This window comes from Hydra vulgaris, chromosome 01 (genome assembly GCF_038396675.1).
Source record: "Hydra vulgaris chromosome 01, alternate assembly HydraT2T_AEP".
Lineage (NCBI taxonomy): Eukaryota > Metazoa > Cnidaria > Hydrozoa > Anthoathecata > Hydridae > Hydra > Hydra vulgaris.
In genome coordinates, this window is record NC_088920.1 from 5,652,720 (window position 1) to 5,667,550 (window position 14,831).

The 14,831-nt window shown below is 26.8% G+C and overlaps 1 protein-coding gene across 6 annotated transcripts in view; it reads left to right on the top strand.

The window, feature by feature from the left end:
* LOC136075060 (NACHT, LRR and PYD domains-containing protein 12-like) overlaps positions 1–6,100 on the top strand; it is a 68,182-nt gene extending 62,082 nt beyond the window's left edge. For 4 of the 6 annotated variants that reach the window (XM_065787292.1, XM_065787291.1, XM_065787290.1 and 1 more), the window contains one exon: positions 5,408–6,100. In XM_065787292.1, coding sequence (XP_065643364.1) covers positions 5,408–5,754 — 347 coding nt within the window. In that variant the 3' untranslated portion in view covers positions 5,755–6,100. The remainder of the gene's footprint in view (positions 1–5,407) is intronic. The other 2 variants (XM_065787293.1, XM_065787295.1) reach the window with 2 other exon arrangements.
* Positions 6,101–14,831: the final 8,731 nt, after the last annotated feature.

The following is a 14,831-nucleotide window of genomic DNA, read 5'->3' on the forward strand; positions in this document are numbered from 1 at the left end:
TTTTTGATGATGCTTAAACCTGAGAAAACAGTGATCCAAAATATATTTATGAGTTTATTAATTTAATTAGTAATCTTTGACTTAATCTTAAATTAAACTTATTTTCTGCTGAGATTAGATTTAAAAAATATTTGGTAGAAATTGTTACTACAAAATTTCTACTGCAAAAAGCTTGATCATTTTTTTTTTTTAATTATTAAGCATGAACGAGCACGAACATTTTTTCTCTAAATCCTCACTATAGGAAAAAGTTTATAACTTTATATAAAGTTTTACAATATAAAAGTAAACTATAAGTAGTATAGTATAAAAGTTTATAAACATATTATAATAGTTATAAAAAATATAAAAAATAAGACCAGGTCTTTTATAACTATATCTCATTTAAAAATTTCATTTTTTTAATTATATCTTATTTATAAATTTCATCACTTTTATAATTATATCTTGTTTATAAATTTCAAGATTCCGAATAATAATCCTATAATAGTCGTCTAAAATACGTTTGAATATCGATGTTTTATGGATGTTTTCTCTTAACGTTAATCTGGATTTTGTTCTAAACGGATAATCGACCAAATATGAAGTTTTGTCTTAACGTTCTTTTGACGTTTAAAAGATGTTTATGCGTTTACTGGGTAATTATGCAAGTAGACTACAAGTATTCAGGTTAACACCATCTGAATTTTTTTTTTTTTTTGTAATATAGTTTTGTAAAAATTATTTCAAATTTATTTTCACAAGAATAGATAAGATTTAGGCGAAATCACAGTTTTTATTTAAGTTTCTAATCTACATTGCCTGTGGTGCAATAATTTACATTGGCAAAATTTTCGCCCCCCTGCCCCAAACGTGAGAGCAACAAGTTCATGAAGTATTTTTTGTACTATTCTTAACTAGACTTATATTCATCGATAAATTTTAAGTTTCATAGTATTATCTATTAGCGTTTAAAAATTATTACCATAAAAAATTTGCAACCCCCTCCAATTGAGGGGGGTTTAAACTTTATATGGTCATAATTTTTGAACGCTAAAATATTTTAAAATGAAATCTAAAATTTATAGATGAATATAAGTCTAGTTAAGAATAGTACAAAAAACACTTCATCAACTTGTTGCTCTCACGTTTGGGGCAGGGAGGGCGAAAATTTTGGGGCTTTTTTGTTCCCAGCCTCCAATCATCGCAATTTTTTGCAAACCCTCATTATTTGACATAAGTATAAACATATAAATGTTTGGAGTTAGCTCCATGTGTGGAAGTTACCTATCTCGAACACCAAAAAATTCTTTCTACGCCTATGCTTTTGTACATATAATTAAAACATTTTTATTTATATTTTTAAATATTTTTTTTGTTCATTTTTTTTTTTAATATATTAGTAATTCCTCCTATTTGCCTTTAATATGGATGACAGTGTGAGATTATTTAATCTTGAAAGTTCAAAAGATATAGCGGAATTTATTAGTCAAACAAAATCTAGTCTAAAAATCTATTAGTCTAACAAAATACTATATTTTCTCAACCTTTAGTTAGAGAAATGTTTTCTTAAAGAGATATTCTCATGAATTAGTGATGTCTTAAACTTATTTCAAGAAGTTCAAAAAATAAGGGTTACCAATAGAATTCAGTGATATTTTACACCGTTTTAGAACAATCCCAAGATAACATAAGAAATGAAAATAAAAGAAAAAGATGCCAGACATTCACAAAATAAACGATTAACAAGGCATAATGCCATCCACCTAATTGTTTGACACACCTAAAAAGCTATTGCGGAAATTGCGTAAAAACTGTAGCAGGTTTTGACGTTCAAAAAGATATATCGAACATGATGATTAACATATTAAATTAATATTATATAAATGTTACACTTCTTTTCAAAGATTTCAGAAACTTTTTTTTTTCAATTTTTTTATTATATAATTAGCTTTTTAAAATAGTCACTCGAAGTTTATATCAATTTGATAAATGCGCCTCTTATTTAAAGTAGCAGTTGTGATGGAATTTTTAGTTATTGTAAATATTTCATATTTGTTCAAAGATTATTTAAGCATATTATTAAAAAAACGGTTACGGTTTAAAACTGATTTCAATAGGAAACATCAAGAAAACAATAAATACAAGTATTTTACATATATATATCGTTTGCTTGTCTTCGTTACGTTTATATAATAAGAAAATTTTTATGAAATTATTTATAATATATAACTTTATATTCGCTTCATTTATAGGTATTACTAAAGTAACTGATAATAATTTACAAACTTTAAATTCTGCTTTTTAAAAAAACGCGTTGTTACACATTTTTTGTTGCATTTAAATTATGTTAATGACGTCAGACAAAATAACAGTAACCAAATCTCTTTTTTAATTTTTTATTTTATTTATTTCACATCAATAAAATTATTAGTTTATGTTCTCCAACGAAAATATATAATTTATTATTTATTTCACATCAATTAAATTAATAGTTTACGTTCTCCAACGAAATTATATAATTTATTATTCGACATATTATCAAGCTTTTAACGTTATCTAAACCTTATGGTGAAGCCTCAAATACTTTCATTTCGAATATAATTAAACTAACTACTTTAAACGCTATAAATATACTATAATTAATGTAATAAAACTGAGTAAATAAATATACCATAATTAATGTAATAAAACTGAGTAAAATACATTTCAAAAAATTCATTTCAGAAAATATAAAAAATCTTCGTGAGACCTGGAAAGGCATAATTAGATTAGATTTGGTTCAGTTAACTTATATGTGTGTTTAATTAATGTATGTTTTGTCAACTCTAAGCAATTTGGAGGTACATTATTGACATTTTCGACATTTATTAGACTATATATTTCATAAAAACGGTTGCGATAGTTACGATATCATTCTATAAAACTAAACGGTTGATTCAAAATTTTTTCGAATATGTGAAAAGATCTTTTTAAAGTTCGATCGTCGAGTTTTAAGTATATACAACCTAACGTTTTTTTTTTTTCTTAAAAAAGTTTTACGAACTCATAGCGTCACCATCGTTTATTAAAACATACACGGGTAACAAAACTTCCTGAAATTCGTAAGTAATTTATATATAGTAATATATATTCGTAAGTAAATTCTTCAGTTTTATATTCATTTGTTTGTTTTTATTAAAAAAGTTTTTTGTTTTAAAACTAAATTTATATATTTCTAAAACAATAACTTACGACGACTGTCTTTTGTATAGGATTGATGATAATAAGTATTTTTTTATTGTGGATATATTAGTTAAATTATATTATAAATATACAAGATTAAATTGCTAAAATATATAAACCTTTCAATTTAATGTAACATTTATTATAATATTTTGATTTCTATCCATAAGCTTATTCTTTTTAATATAAAATAATAGCATATAGATACGTGTTTATAATTTTCAAACTGTTTATATATTTAATCGTTATATGTTAATGGAAAGAGTTTTAAATTAATATGAAAATGGTGAAATATTTTATAAAAACGAACGATTTTATATTGTTTCATCTCCATTTGTGTATGAAAATTCTTTATAAGAATATCGCAACTTGAAAATAATGCTTTAACGAAATTGAAGTTTTGTATTCGTTAATTTGTTTTTTTTTTTTTTTTTTAACGTATGGAAATATAATATGAGTTTCCTCTTGGAAATACGATAATTGAGTATGAAAGAGTAAGTTTTTCAATTAAAGGGTACATTGAAAATAGATGTAAAAAATTAAATAAATATGTTGAAAAAGGAATCAACCTGCCTTCAAAACGTTAGTGGTGCAAAAAAAAAAAAAGCATATTTATAAACCTTAAAAAATTCTTAAGTTAACACATCATCTCGCCACAAAAACTCTACACTGCAAAAAAAATGTTATCGTCGCGTGGAAAACATTGTTTTTACAAATTTTTTACTTTAAAAAATGTTTGCCATACTTTTCTATGCCAAAAGTTAGTACATTATGATAAATGTATGTACGTATCTATGTCATACTACTTTTATAACATACTGAGGTATTATTCAATTGCATTTTCAACCGACTGTTTTTAATCGTTTCTTTTTCGTTCTATATGTTTACAACATTTGCACAATATGGTACTATTTTTAATGTAAGTCGACAGTTCGTCTAAGTTAAATATTCTGGCATGAACCTGTGTTTCTTTTGCAAAAAGTTTCAGAGAAATATTTTTTTTATGAAACAGTTGTGAATGAGAAATTATTTTCTTGTTTACGTTAAAATGTTTGTTACATGGATTTATTTTTTACTTTTTAAAACAGTATGTCATTTGATGCAATTTTATGCGTTTTAATGGTAAATTTTAAATTTAATCGATTATCGGTTTATCTAAGGTATGTTTGTTGCTTGTATTAATATATTATATATATTACATTTTGTAGCTATGCTTTAATGATGAAATAATGTTGACTATGATGTGTAAAAGTCTCTTTATTATGAATCTTTTTAATTTTTTTGTTTTTCACCATGACAGCCTTTTTTCATAAGTCTTGCGTATTTCTGTTTAGACTTTAATCGCTCAGTATAAATCAAGAAACGCATTTTGTATCACATATTATATTTTATCTTATAAAATTTATAAAAATATATCATTTGGAAGACAGATAAAATGCGAAAATGCGGATATTTTGAACGGGTTAATTATTTGAATAAAGTGCGAAATATTTTTCCTAACTTTTTTTTCTGCACTTTGTTCCTGCACTTTGTTCCTGCACTGTTGAAAGTTTCAGTATTTTACGAGTTCACTATAAATCGTCCTTAAAGAAATAAATTCGTCAAAGTTTTTAATCAACGTCGAAATCGAATGAACAAATATTCTTTTTACAAAATTTCTTTTGAAATTTGATTTATAAAAAACATTCACTTGTTTAATAAAATGTTTTATATTTTATTAAAACAACCGAACGACGAAATTTTTTTGGAATATATGAATAAAAGAAAGTATTTTTAAGTTATATAAATGAATAATTTTTGTTATGTTATTTTAAATATATTTAATTTATTACTTATATTTAATTTACTTCGTTTTAAAAATGTGATAAAATGTTTAAATTAACAAAATTAAAAAATTGTCTATATTTTTATAATTTTTTTAAAGAATTATTTTATTTAAAAGTTTCACTATTTTAATATTTTTATATATCATTTTAATTTAATATTAATTTATGTCTATAATATTATTATGTAAAATAAAATCTATTTAATAAAAATAAAAAATTGTATATGATTTTTTATTCAATCATTAAATTCATAAAAATTAATAAAATTATGTACTAATATGTAGAATATTATAATGTATATAATTTTTAATGTTATAATTTATTATTTTAATAATTTATTTGTTTATTTTTATAATTAATATTTAATTTTACTTTAGATCGTCTAAGTAAAAGTAAAGATCGAAAAGATTACCATGATTTATTCATTGAATGTTTTTATGAAAGTCAATCATCATTTACTGATGAAATAAAATCAATTGTTGATAAACGATGGTGGAGTATTTCGATTGACGATGGAAAAACTTCTTACTTAACTTCTTGCGAAAATTATTTCATAAATCATTACTTAAAATCTGGAAGAAAGTTACGGTCGTTACGTGTTGACAAAAATATTTTAAGTGATGAAGAAAAAAAACTTTTAATACAATGTTCAACTAATGTTCGCTATGTCATCTTTCGTCGTCCAATTAATTTCGAAGGATGGAAACCGAAAGAGAAAGATTGAAGTGTTGTACTTATGGATCTCACGTTATTTAGTAACAAAAAAAGATTTTGAAGAGAATTTTCTTCCGTGGATTAATCTTTGTGAAGAATTACATCTTGAACTTCACAAAGACATTGATTTTATTAAAGAAATTTGTGAATGGATTCGTTGTTCGAATATCAAGGAGTTTATGATCAAGTACCGTGAAAATTATTTTTGTAACCTCGATGAATTAAAAAACTTTACAACAAGATGAAATATTTAATATTTAAATATATTAAAAAAAACAATAATTATAAATAAATAATGAAATATTTAATGTATTAATTTATAATAAATATGTTTTTAAATATACAAATTAATTTTACTAGATTATTAGATTTATTATTTAAAAGTTTAAATTTTTATTAATAAAATATCATAAAATAATTCGTTTTCAAATATATTAATAGTTATAATTATAATATAAATTATTAATTTATTAAATATCTATTATTATGCTATATAAATTTTTATAATTTTTTTATTGTTATAATTATTTTTTATTGTTATTATTATTATAAATATTATGCTTTTTAAATTACGGTACATAATTTATTATTTATTATTTACGGTACATAATTTATTGTTGTTTTTTTTGTTATATTTTTATTTTATATTATATTTATATTATATTCTCAGTTTTTAGTTATTATGTTATTAATATATAATTTTTTAAATAATATTGTTTATAAATATTTGTTAAATATTTTATGTATACTTTTATTTTTTATTATGTTTAAGAATTTTTACTAAATATGCAAATTAAATATATATATTTTTTTAATTTTGATATAATTTCTTTTCAAATAGTGTCGTACCATATTTAAGATAAAGTCATAATTTTTTGATTTGGTTAAATTTTGAAAAAATTTAATTTTATAATAAATATAAAAATTATTTATATATTTATTTTGCACTTTTTATACACTTTTTACACGAATTAATGTTGATAAAAAATAGTTTTTCAAGGTTTTCGCCATTGTTTATTTAAGAGATATGCGTCGTCAGGAAAATAAAAAAATTCGATGGTTTAAGTAGAATTTTTCGTCGAAGCTTTTCAGTTCGAAATTTCATGTTTCATCTCACGTTTTTACTTAGTTTTAAACCGTCTTTAAATTTTATTTAATCGATCAAAATTTTATAAAATATAAAATTTCAATAAATATTAAAACAAATATTTTAAGTTAATATATTTTTTTTTTAATAGTTTTCATTTTTTTTATGTAAAAAGTTTATTTAAAATTTAATTAAACCTTTTTTTTTACGACCAACAAATAGTTCAAAGGGGTCGTCCAATAAGTACGTACGCACCTAGGGGGGAAGGGGGGAGGACATCAAAAAGCGCATCGGGGGAGGGGTTCAATTTAGAAGTCGATTTTCTAATTTATCACAATTAACCAGCTAATCAATAAAAAGTTAAAATTTTGACTAAAGATCCTAGTTTGTCAACATAAAAGGATGTATGGTATAAGGAGTAGAGGGTGTAGTTTCTCTCTACGCACACACATGCGCAAACGCCCTCAGGATTTTTTTTTGATGTTCTACATAGGATACTTTCACACCTTGCAAACTCCAAACTTAAGTATGTTTTTACCTATGCCAAATGAGGAGGTCTTGCAAAAAACTGGGATCGCGGAGGCCTGGAAACAAAGAGCTCTAAAAGGCTTGTCCCTACACATATGTGAAGGCACTAATGTAGTAAAATTTTCAACTTTGCTGACTAAATTTATCGACAGATTTTAATATTTGTAGAAAAATATTGTAAATGACAAATAGGTTTATCACCCATGCAAATTTTCCGACCTCTAAAATGAGGAGGGTGTAAACTTTGCAGGGTCATAACTTTTGTTTATTACAAAATTTACAATATAAGATGTAAAATCTGTCGATAAATTTAAATTTTGTTTTAGATAGTAACGTTGAAAATTTTACTACATATTGCCCTCACGTACGGGCAAGGGCACATCCTACACCTTAAATGTTGGCCCTGAGTAGAGCATATTTCAGGCAATCTATTTTTTTAGTTGATAAAAAGCAGGTTTAGCAGCACTGTTGTTAAAGGGGTACCCCCTCTGATTTTAAATCTAACCATTTTTACAAAAAATGATTATTGGTAACATGCTTATATTAAATTTATAAAAATGGAATAACTTTTTTTTTGAAAATCCGTATTGTTGCCACGTTAACCACAAAATATCCCTAAAATGACCAAAAATTGAATAGATTTTTTATAACTTTTTCTCACCACCACAACAGGACGACCGAATTTTGAGGTCAAATTTTTTAACACTTCATAAAAATTTTATAAAAAAAATATCATACGGTTCTCAACAATATCAGCCGGCGTCCACAAATTGCTATTCTGAGAGAAACTCGATTAAACTAAAAACTTTAAATACAGTAATATTTTATTCGTAAAATAGGTGAAAAAAATAATCCAAATTTTCAAAATCCACCAGGTACAGACAGTTTATCATCTTTTTCAATTTTTTTGTCTTTTTTTTTTTAAATTTTTTGGCACATAAAATTGCTGTCTTGACTTATTATCAGGGTTTATTCGATATTCAGCATTTCTTTTTCTTTTATTATTAAATACTTTGCATCCTGCAATCATATGAAAGCCTGGTTCCATGTTCAGTTCTTTAAAAATATCAAATGATGCTTTTGCTCCAATATCAAAGTAAGCAAGAGCATCATATACGCCTTTTTCTAATTGGGTAAGCGAGACAAATGTTTGTTTTGGTATACCCAAATCATTCTATTAAACGATTCATTAGCATTTTGTGTTTTGCCGTGCAAAAATTTTTGTCTTCGCTTAACTCTTCAAATATATATCTCACTTTCATAATAACGTCCATTGGTAAACCCGGTCCTGGCTTATATGTTGTTGTTTTATTTATTTTATCAGCATCGTGATGCACCAGCTGTCTGAACCAGTAGGGCAGTGTGGAAAATGTAAGCTATTATTTTTCGATGAAGCCGCATGAAATAGCGATGCAAACACTCCTGCCTTCATTTCCTTTAGGTTACCTGCATTTTTTCTGATTGCAACTCTAACAAAATTTTGTAAGCGATCAATTGTCGCATTTGTAAGACGTCCTTTACCACCAAGGCCTTTTTCTCTTTTCTTTAAATTCCGCAGCCGTGTTCCAACTCTCTTTTGATAATGTCAAACGCATTCCAGCTTTTCAATTTCTATATCAGGTTATGTATTTTTAACGTTCATGTAACTTTTATTGTCTCCATCACCTAAATATTGAATATATCTTAACTGGCGATTATCAATAAAACGCTGAAAAACACGTTTTGCTCCTTCTGGCTCCATACCACCAGCAGAACCTTGGTAATTATACATACAAACATGGGAATTTCTCCATTTTGCATAAGCATTTGGATTAGATTTTTGAAGGTCTTGATTAAAACTACAACCTATACAATATCTAAACATGACTTCAACATCTAACACTTTGCCACTAACAGTAGAGATAACAGAAAAGACTCAAACGAGGATATTCAGCAATGATTATCTTCGTTTGTGCAATGTACCATCGCAAGATACACAAATATCAGTTGGTGCCAAAGATGTTTTTTGCACTTTACTTGCAGCATTTATCATTGTTTGTTCTGCTACAGTTTTAACAGCGGTTGCAATTATTTTCAGTAGATTTTTAAAGTTGTTTTTGGTCAAAGGCTTAGGTAAATTCATAAAAGTGCAAAGCTTTTTATGCCTGCATATCCATGGCCCAATAGTCGCATGCAATAAATTATTCGCTTATTACTATCAAATCCTTTTTTATTATTATCATTGATAGAGGTGTAGAACTGATGAAGATAGTTGCAATCTTTTTTTTGACACTTAAGATATAACAAGGAAGATAAACCATGTCGTTTATTATATCTCTCACCTAATGAGAGTACCACATTCTGGACACAGAAAAGAATTTAAAACAGAAACTAAAACAACAACATCAATGATACGATAACCAGATATACAAGGTTTTAAAACAAGTGTATCTACTAAGTCTTCAACTTTTTGAGACGAAGCTGACAAATTAAGTGAGTTTTCATTATTTTGTTCCAAAACACAAGTGCTGTTAGCAGCATTAAAATTAATTGTTGGCAACTCAATACTAACATTATCAGAAACACTATCAATGTTCACAGATTTATTATGATTTCCCATAAATCTTTTCCTTTTACGGTGAGTTTGTGTACATTGCTTCACTCGACAATCTTTTCCCATTTTCACTAATAAAACTAAGCTGATAAAGTAACACTATAACTGATTTAAATTGTCGTACTTGATGTAGCAACCTTAACAAAAGTTCTAGAGAAATTCTTAAAGAAGCTGGTCAAGCTTGTACATGACAATTATAACACACATTTGGGTTACATAAAGGTAAAATATAGGATGTATACAGTTAAACTAGTGCGTTGCTATGGCTTTGCTAGGGACATCACGTAAAAATAGTTTATTTAAATAGACAAATTAAGATAGTTATAGGTTAATTTGCTACTTTTAAAACAAATTTCATAATCATACACAGGTAAAAGTAGTTAAAAACAATTTTTTTTTGTGAAAATATTGAAATTTTAAGGGGGGATAGCCCCTTAATCGGTCAGAGTTCCCCTCAAAAAAACGTGTCATTAAGGTCTCAAAAAATCTTCCAAATTTACCGCTAGGTTTTGCTAAATTAAAAAGCTTCTTCAATTTTCAAAAAGTAACAAAAATTGCTGTCCCCCCCCCCACACACACACACACACACACACAAACACACACCACCACCAACTCAAGTTAGAAGGTAAGAATTGGTAAGTTTTCGGCACTGGATTTTAGTCTTTGTTTTCAATATTACTGATCTCGCGTAAGACTCGTTTTTAACGTACTTACTAAAGAAGGGTGCCGGATAAAAACGTCCGTCTTAAGTATAATCTATCTTTATTTAATTCGTTATTAAAACAAAAAAAAGTACAACCCGGAATATCCAAGGATTGAACTCCGGTCTTCGCCGTCGATGTCCTACACATTAACCTCAAGGCCATGCACACACATTTATATAATGTAATTAAGCTTTATTAAAATTAATATTTGTATATATACTTGAAGACGTTTTGAAATCGCGCAAACAAAGGGATTTGGGGTCGTATAAAGCATCTAAGGTACCTCCTCCACCTTTTTTTATTTAATAAACTTTTTTATTGGAAAAAAAAAAATTTATTAAAAAAAAAAGGGGGGACTGTTTTTGAAAAACGTAAGTACTTTTTATGGGGGTGGGAACTTAAAAGTACGCATGGCAATAGGGGGTGGAGTGGGTCAAATTTCAAAATTTTTGGCGTACTTACTTTATGGACGACCTCTGATATAATGTTTCTTACTGGTTTTAAGTTCTTTTACAAATTATTTTTTGTTCTCTCTCTCTCTGCTAAATATCAGTATTAAACCGTCATTTTAATGTATAATAATTTAATTAAAAAGAATAATTTAAATTCTTTCACTTAAAACCAAATAAAAAATATAATAAAATAATTCAAACTATTAAAAAAAAAAATTCCAGAATAATAGGCCGTATGCAAGTATCTCTAAATGTGGCTGGAAATAAAGTTTCGTTGCACATATTTGGTGTCTAACTTCTAATCTTTCTAAAGACTGAAATATAAATATTTTGTTGTAAAAACAATATGTTTACAGCTTTAACTTCATGGCTAAATATTTGTCGGAGAAACACAAGGGATAAAGTCAGGGAGCGGTATTTTGCATATGCAAAAATTTTATTGAAAACAATATAAAAATATACTTTCACCTATCCGTACAAATACTAAATCATAGTAAGTAGTTATAAGAGAGAAAGCTTTTCCGTTCTAAGCGCCCTCCCCCTACTCCCCCTCCCCACTCCTTTTATTTTTAATCTAGCTGATATTAGTTATATAAAAAAAAATCACAGGACATCAAAAATTTTGTATTTTTACATTTTAAAAATCTTTTTATTAAAAAAATTAAAAATAAAAATACCAGGAATAGAGTTTTAAAAATTATATTCAAAAAGGTCATATTTATAAGTCAGTGTTTTTATTTAATTTCTCTTTCTTATTTTTTCACTTTTGCAAAAATCTGAGCATCACAAACTTTCTTTATGTCAAAAACATTGGTTTATTTTGCAATGTTTTTTTTACCTTTACAAACGAAACTTACAAATAAAGTTAGCTGTAGAGAGTTTTTTATATATTTATACATTAACATTAGTTGTTGATTAATATCTATTTCATAAACATTCATCATTTTCATGTCTCGTTAAGGGTTTAGTGTACTCCCCTTGTTTTTTCCGCCTATAATTCAATACACATGTTTTTGAACATTAAGTATTTTTTTAAGTTTTGTAGGTTGCGTGCTACCCCATGTAATATAGACAAAATTATAATAAAAAAATGAATTAAAGAAAAGTATAATTTATTTGCCTATTACATTCTAAAAAAAATGTCCTTAAATCTCTAAATTCCGACTGGAACGTCCAAATTCCGACTATACTTCTAAAAAACCAACTATAAGTTGAATCCACGGCGCTTAAGTAACAGGCCTTGACACGCAAAACTTTGGAAAAAACGTGTGAGTCGATATTTCAAAAACCAAAATGTTGATAATTGTTTTAAAACAAAATATGTTTCTCCCGTTTTAAAAAAAATAAAACGAATTAAAAATTTGTACAGTTAATAAATTTTTTTAAGTTTTTAATAATAAACTTTATTTTTTTGCTTCAATTCATAAAATTGCTTAAATAGTGAAATAAAAAAGTTTTATATCAGGTAAAAAATAAAAGGTAAATAAAATAGTGTTAGGGTAGCTACACTAGGGTGGGTCGTACTTTTAAAATTTTGGATATGGGAGCGCGCGCAACATTTTTTTTATGTATTAGGGTATTAGAAGAGACGTGAATAATTTTTTTTTCTTAAAAAGTTCATCTAGTGTGGGCGCAGGGCGTTTGAAAAATGTCAGTTTTACGAAAATCTTATCATATTGGCATTTTTCGGCCTTTTTTATATTAGCCAAAGGAAAGGCAATTATTAAAAAACAATCAGACATAATATAGACATAAAAAATTATATATATATTCGGTGCTACTTTTTTAATGCTATACAAACACGATAGACGTAAGAAAAGTTGGCTACCATTATGGATTTTACAAAAAAATTCTACTTATAAATTTTAAAAATGAGAGCGTGCGTGATATTTTTTTTATGTATATTATGGATATTAGAAAAGACGTGAATAATTTTTTTTTTCTAAAAAGTTCATCTATTGTGGGCGCAGGGCATTTAAAAAACGATAGTTTTACTAAAAATGCATCAAATTAGCACTTTTCTGTCCTTTTATTTAAGCCTATGGCGATGCAATCATTAAAAAACAACCAGGTATAATATAGACATTAAAATAAAACATAATTTGGGGTGCTACTCTTCATAAAGTCATAAATAAAATATATAAAATGTCATCTAAAAGATACAATATATTTAAAGTTCAACTTATTTACTGTGATCATAAATAATCAAAGCAAAAACATCAAAAAATTAATATTGCTTAAATTAATTTAAATAGATCTTTTTTTGATTGGTTCACGGGCATGATTTCTTGATGTGCTAATGTTGCTCTTATGAACCCATCTCTTCTATCTTTTCCAAATACCGATTGAGAAGCTCGTGTGACTTCTTGGACACATCGTTCAATAGCTTGCCCATGAACAGGAAAACAAGGTACATACATCGGAATATCATTGTATTTTAAAAGTTCATCCTTTGACAATAAACATGTAAGTAAAGGTTCGTGTACATCCAAGCTCCAATCAATTAGATCAAAAAGTGATTCAGCATTTTCATTATGTATACGATGTTTTCTACTTCTTACACTAGTGTTTCCGTATTTTAAATCTCCTCTTAATTTTAAAATTGTTTTAACTGCAAATTGTGTTTCTGTTTTTTCTAGACTACATAACAACGTTTGAAGAACATTTTCACTATGAACATTTCATGAAGAAGATAAAACGTAGGGCATTACAATGTCTTTAACTTTAAGTCTTTGATGACAAAGAAGTTTTAACTGCTTGAGTATATGATTAGGCCCTTCAGTCCACTTCCACTTTACTTTGATTTCAAACCAAAGTGGCGCATAAACACCAACAATAAACTCCACCAGAAGTTGCAGATTATATGTTTCTTCAACTGAAAGTACGATTTCGGAGCACCAAAGTAAACATTTTCTATTTGCAAAATTCAACCATCTTGCATGCGAATGTGGACCAATTTCTTTACTTTTAAGATTTTCCGGAAAAACCCCAGCGTTAATTGCATGGGTAATTTTATAAAGATACTTTTGATCATCTGATAGCAACTTTACAACTTCAGAGTCAAGTTCTATTATTGCATTAGGAAATTCAATTTTTACTATGCTATCTTTGACTTTGAAGCTAGTTGCCTTACCTATAAGTTTTCCAATAGAACCAGAAAAATTATTTTTAGACGTAGTTTTTCCATCAAGCTGAATCATTAGATGTCGGAGAGGTAGTTCATTTGTATGAAGAGCACAAATTTTCCACATTAATTTTTTATCCAATTTATGTTCAAGGAAATGGATAACACCTCCTTTCCAACCAGTGTTTAAATTTGTTGAGTCTGCACCAATGGCAACTAGATAGTCTCCGACATCATGATTCACAATCCATTCGTAAATATTATCAGCTATTTGCTCAGCTGCAGTCTCTACTCTTTCTTCAGAATTGTTAGTGAAATGAAATTGGTATTTTCCTCCAGGTTCAGAACAAACTGAATAATGTTCTTCTTTTTTTTCCGATGGGTGTAATTTTCCATCTTCTTCTTCTCTCATGTACTTAGTCAAATCTTTTCGTCCATCAAAAAATATACATTGAATATTATCATTCATCGCTACTTTTTCAGCTCTACCTCGGATTTCTTTCATTAACTTAGTCTTACTTCGTTTTATTTTGTTGTGATCAACGAAAATATCAGTATTTTTCTTTAAAAAATTTGCATCTTTTGCAGAAGCTAAAGTA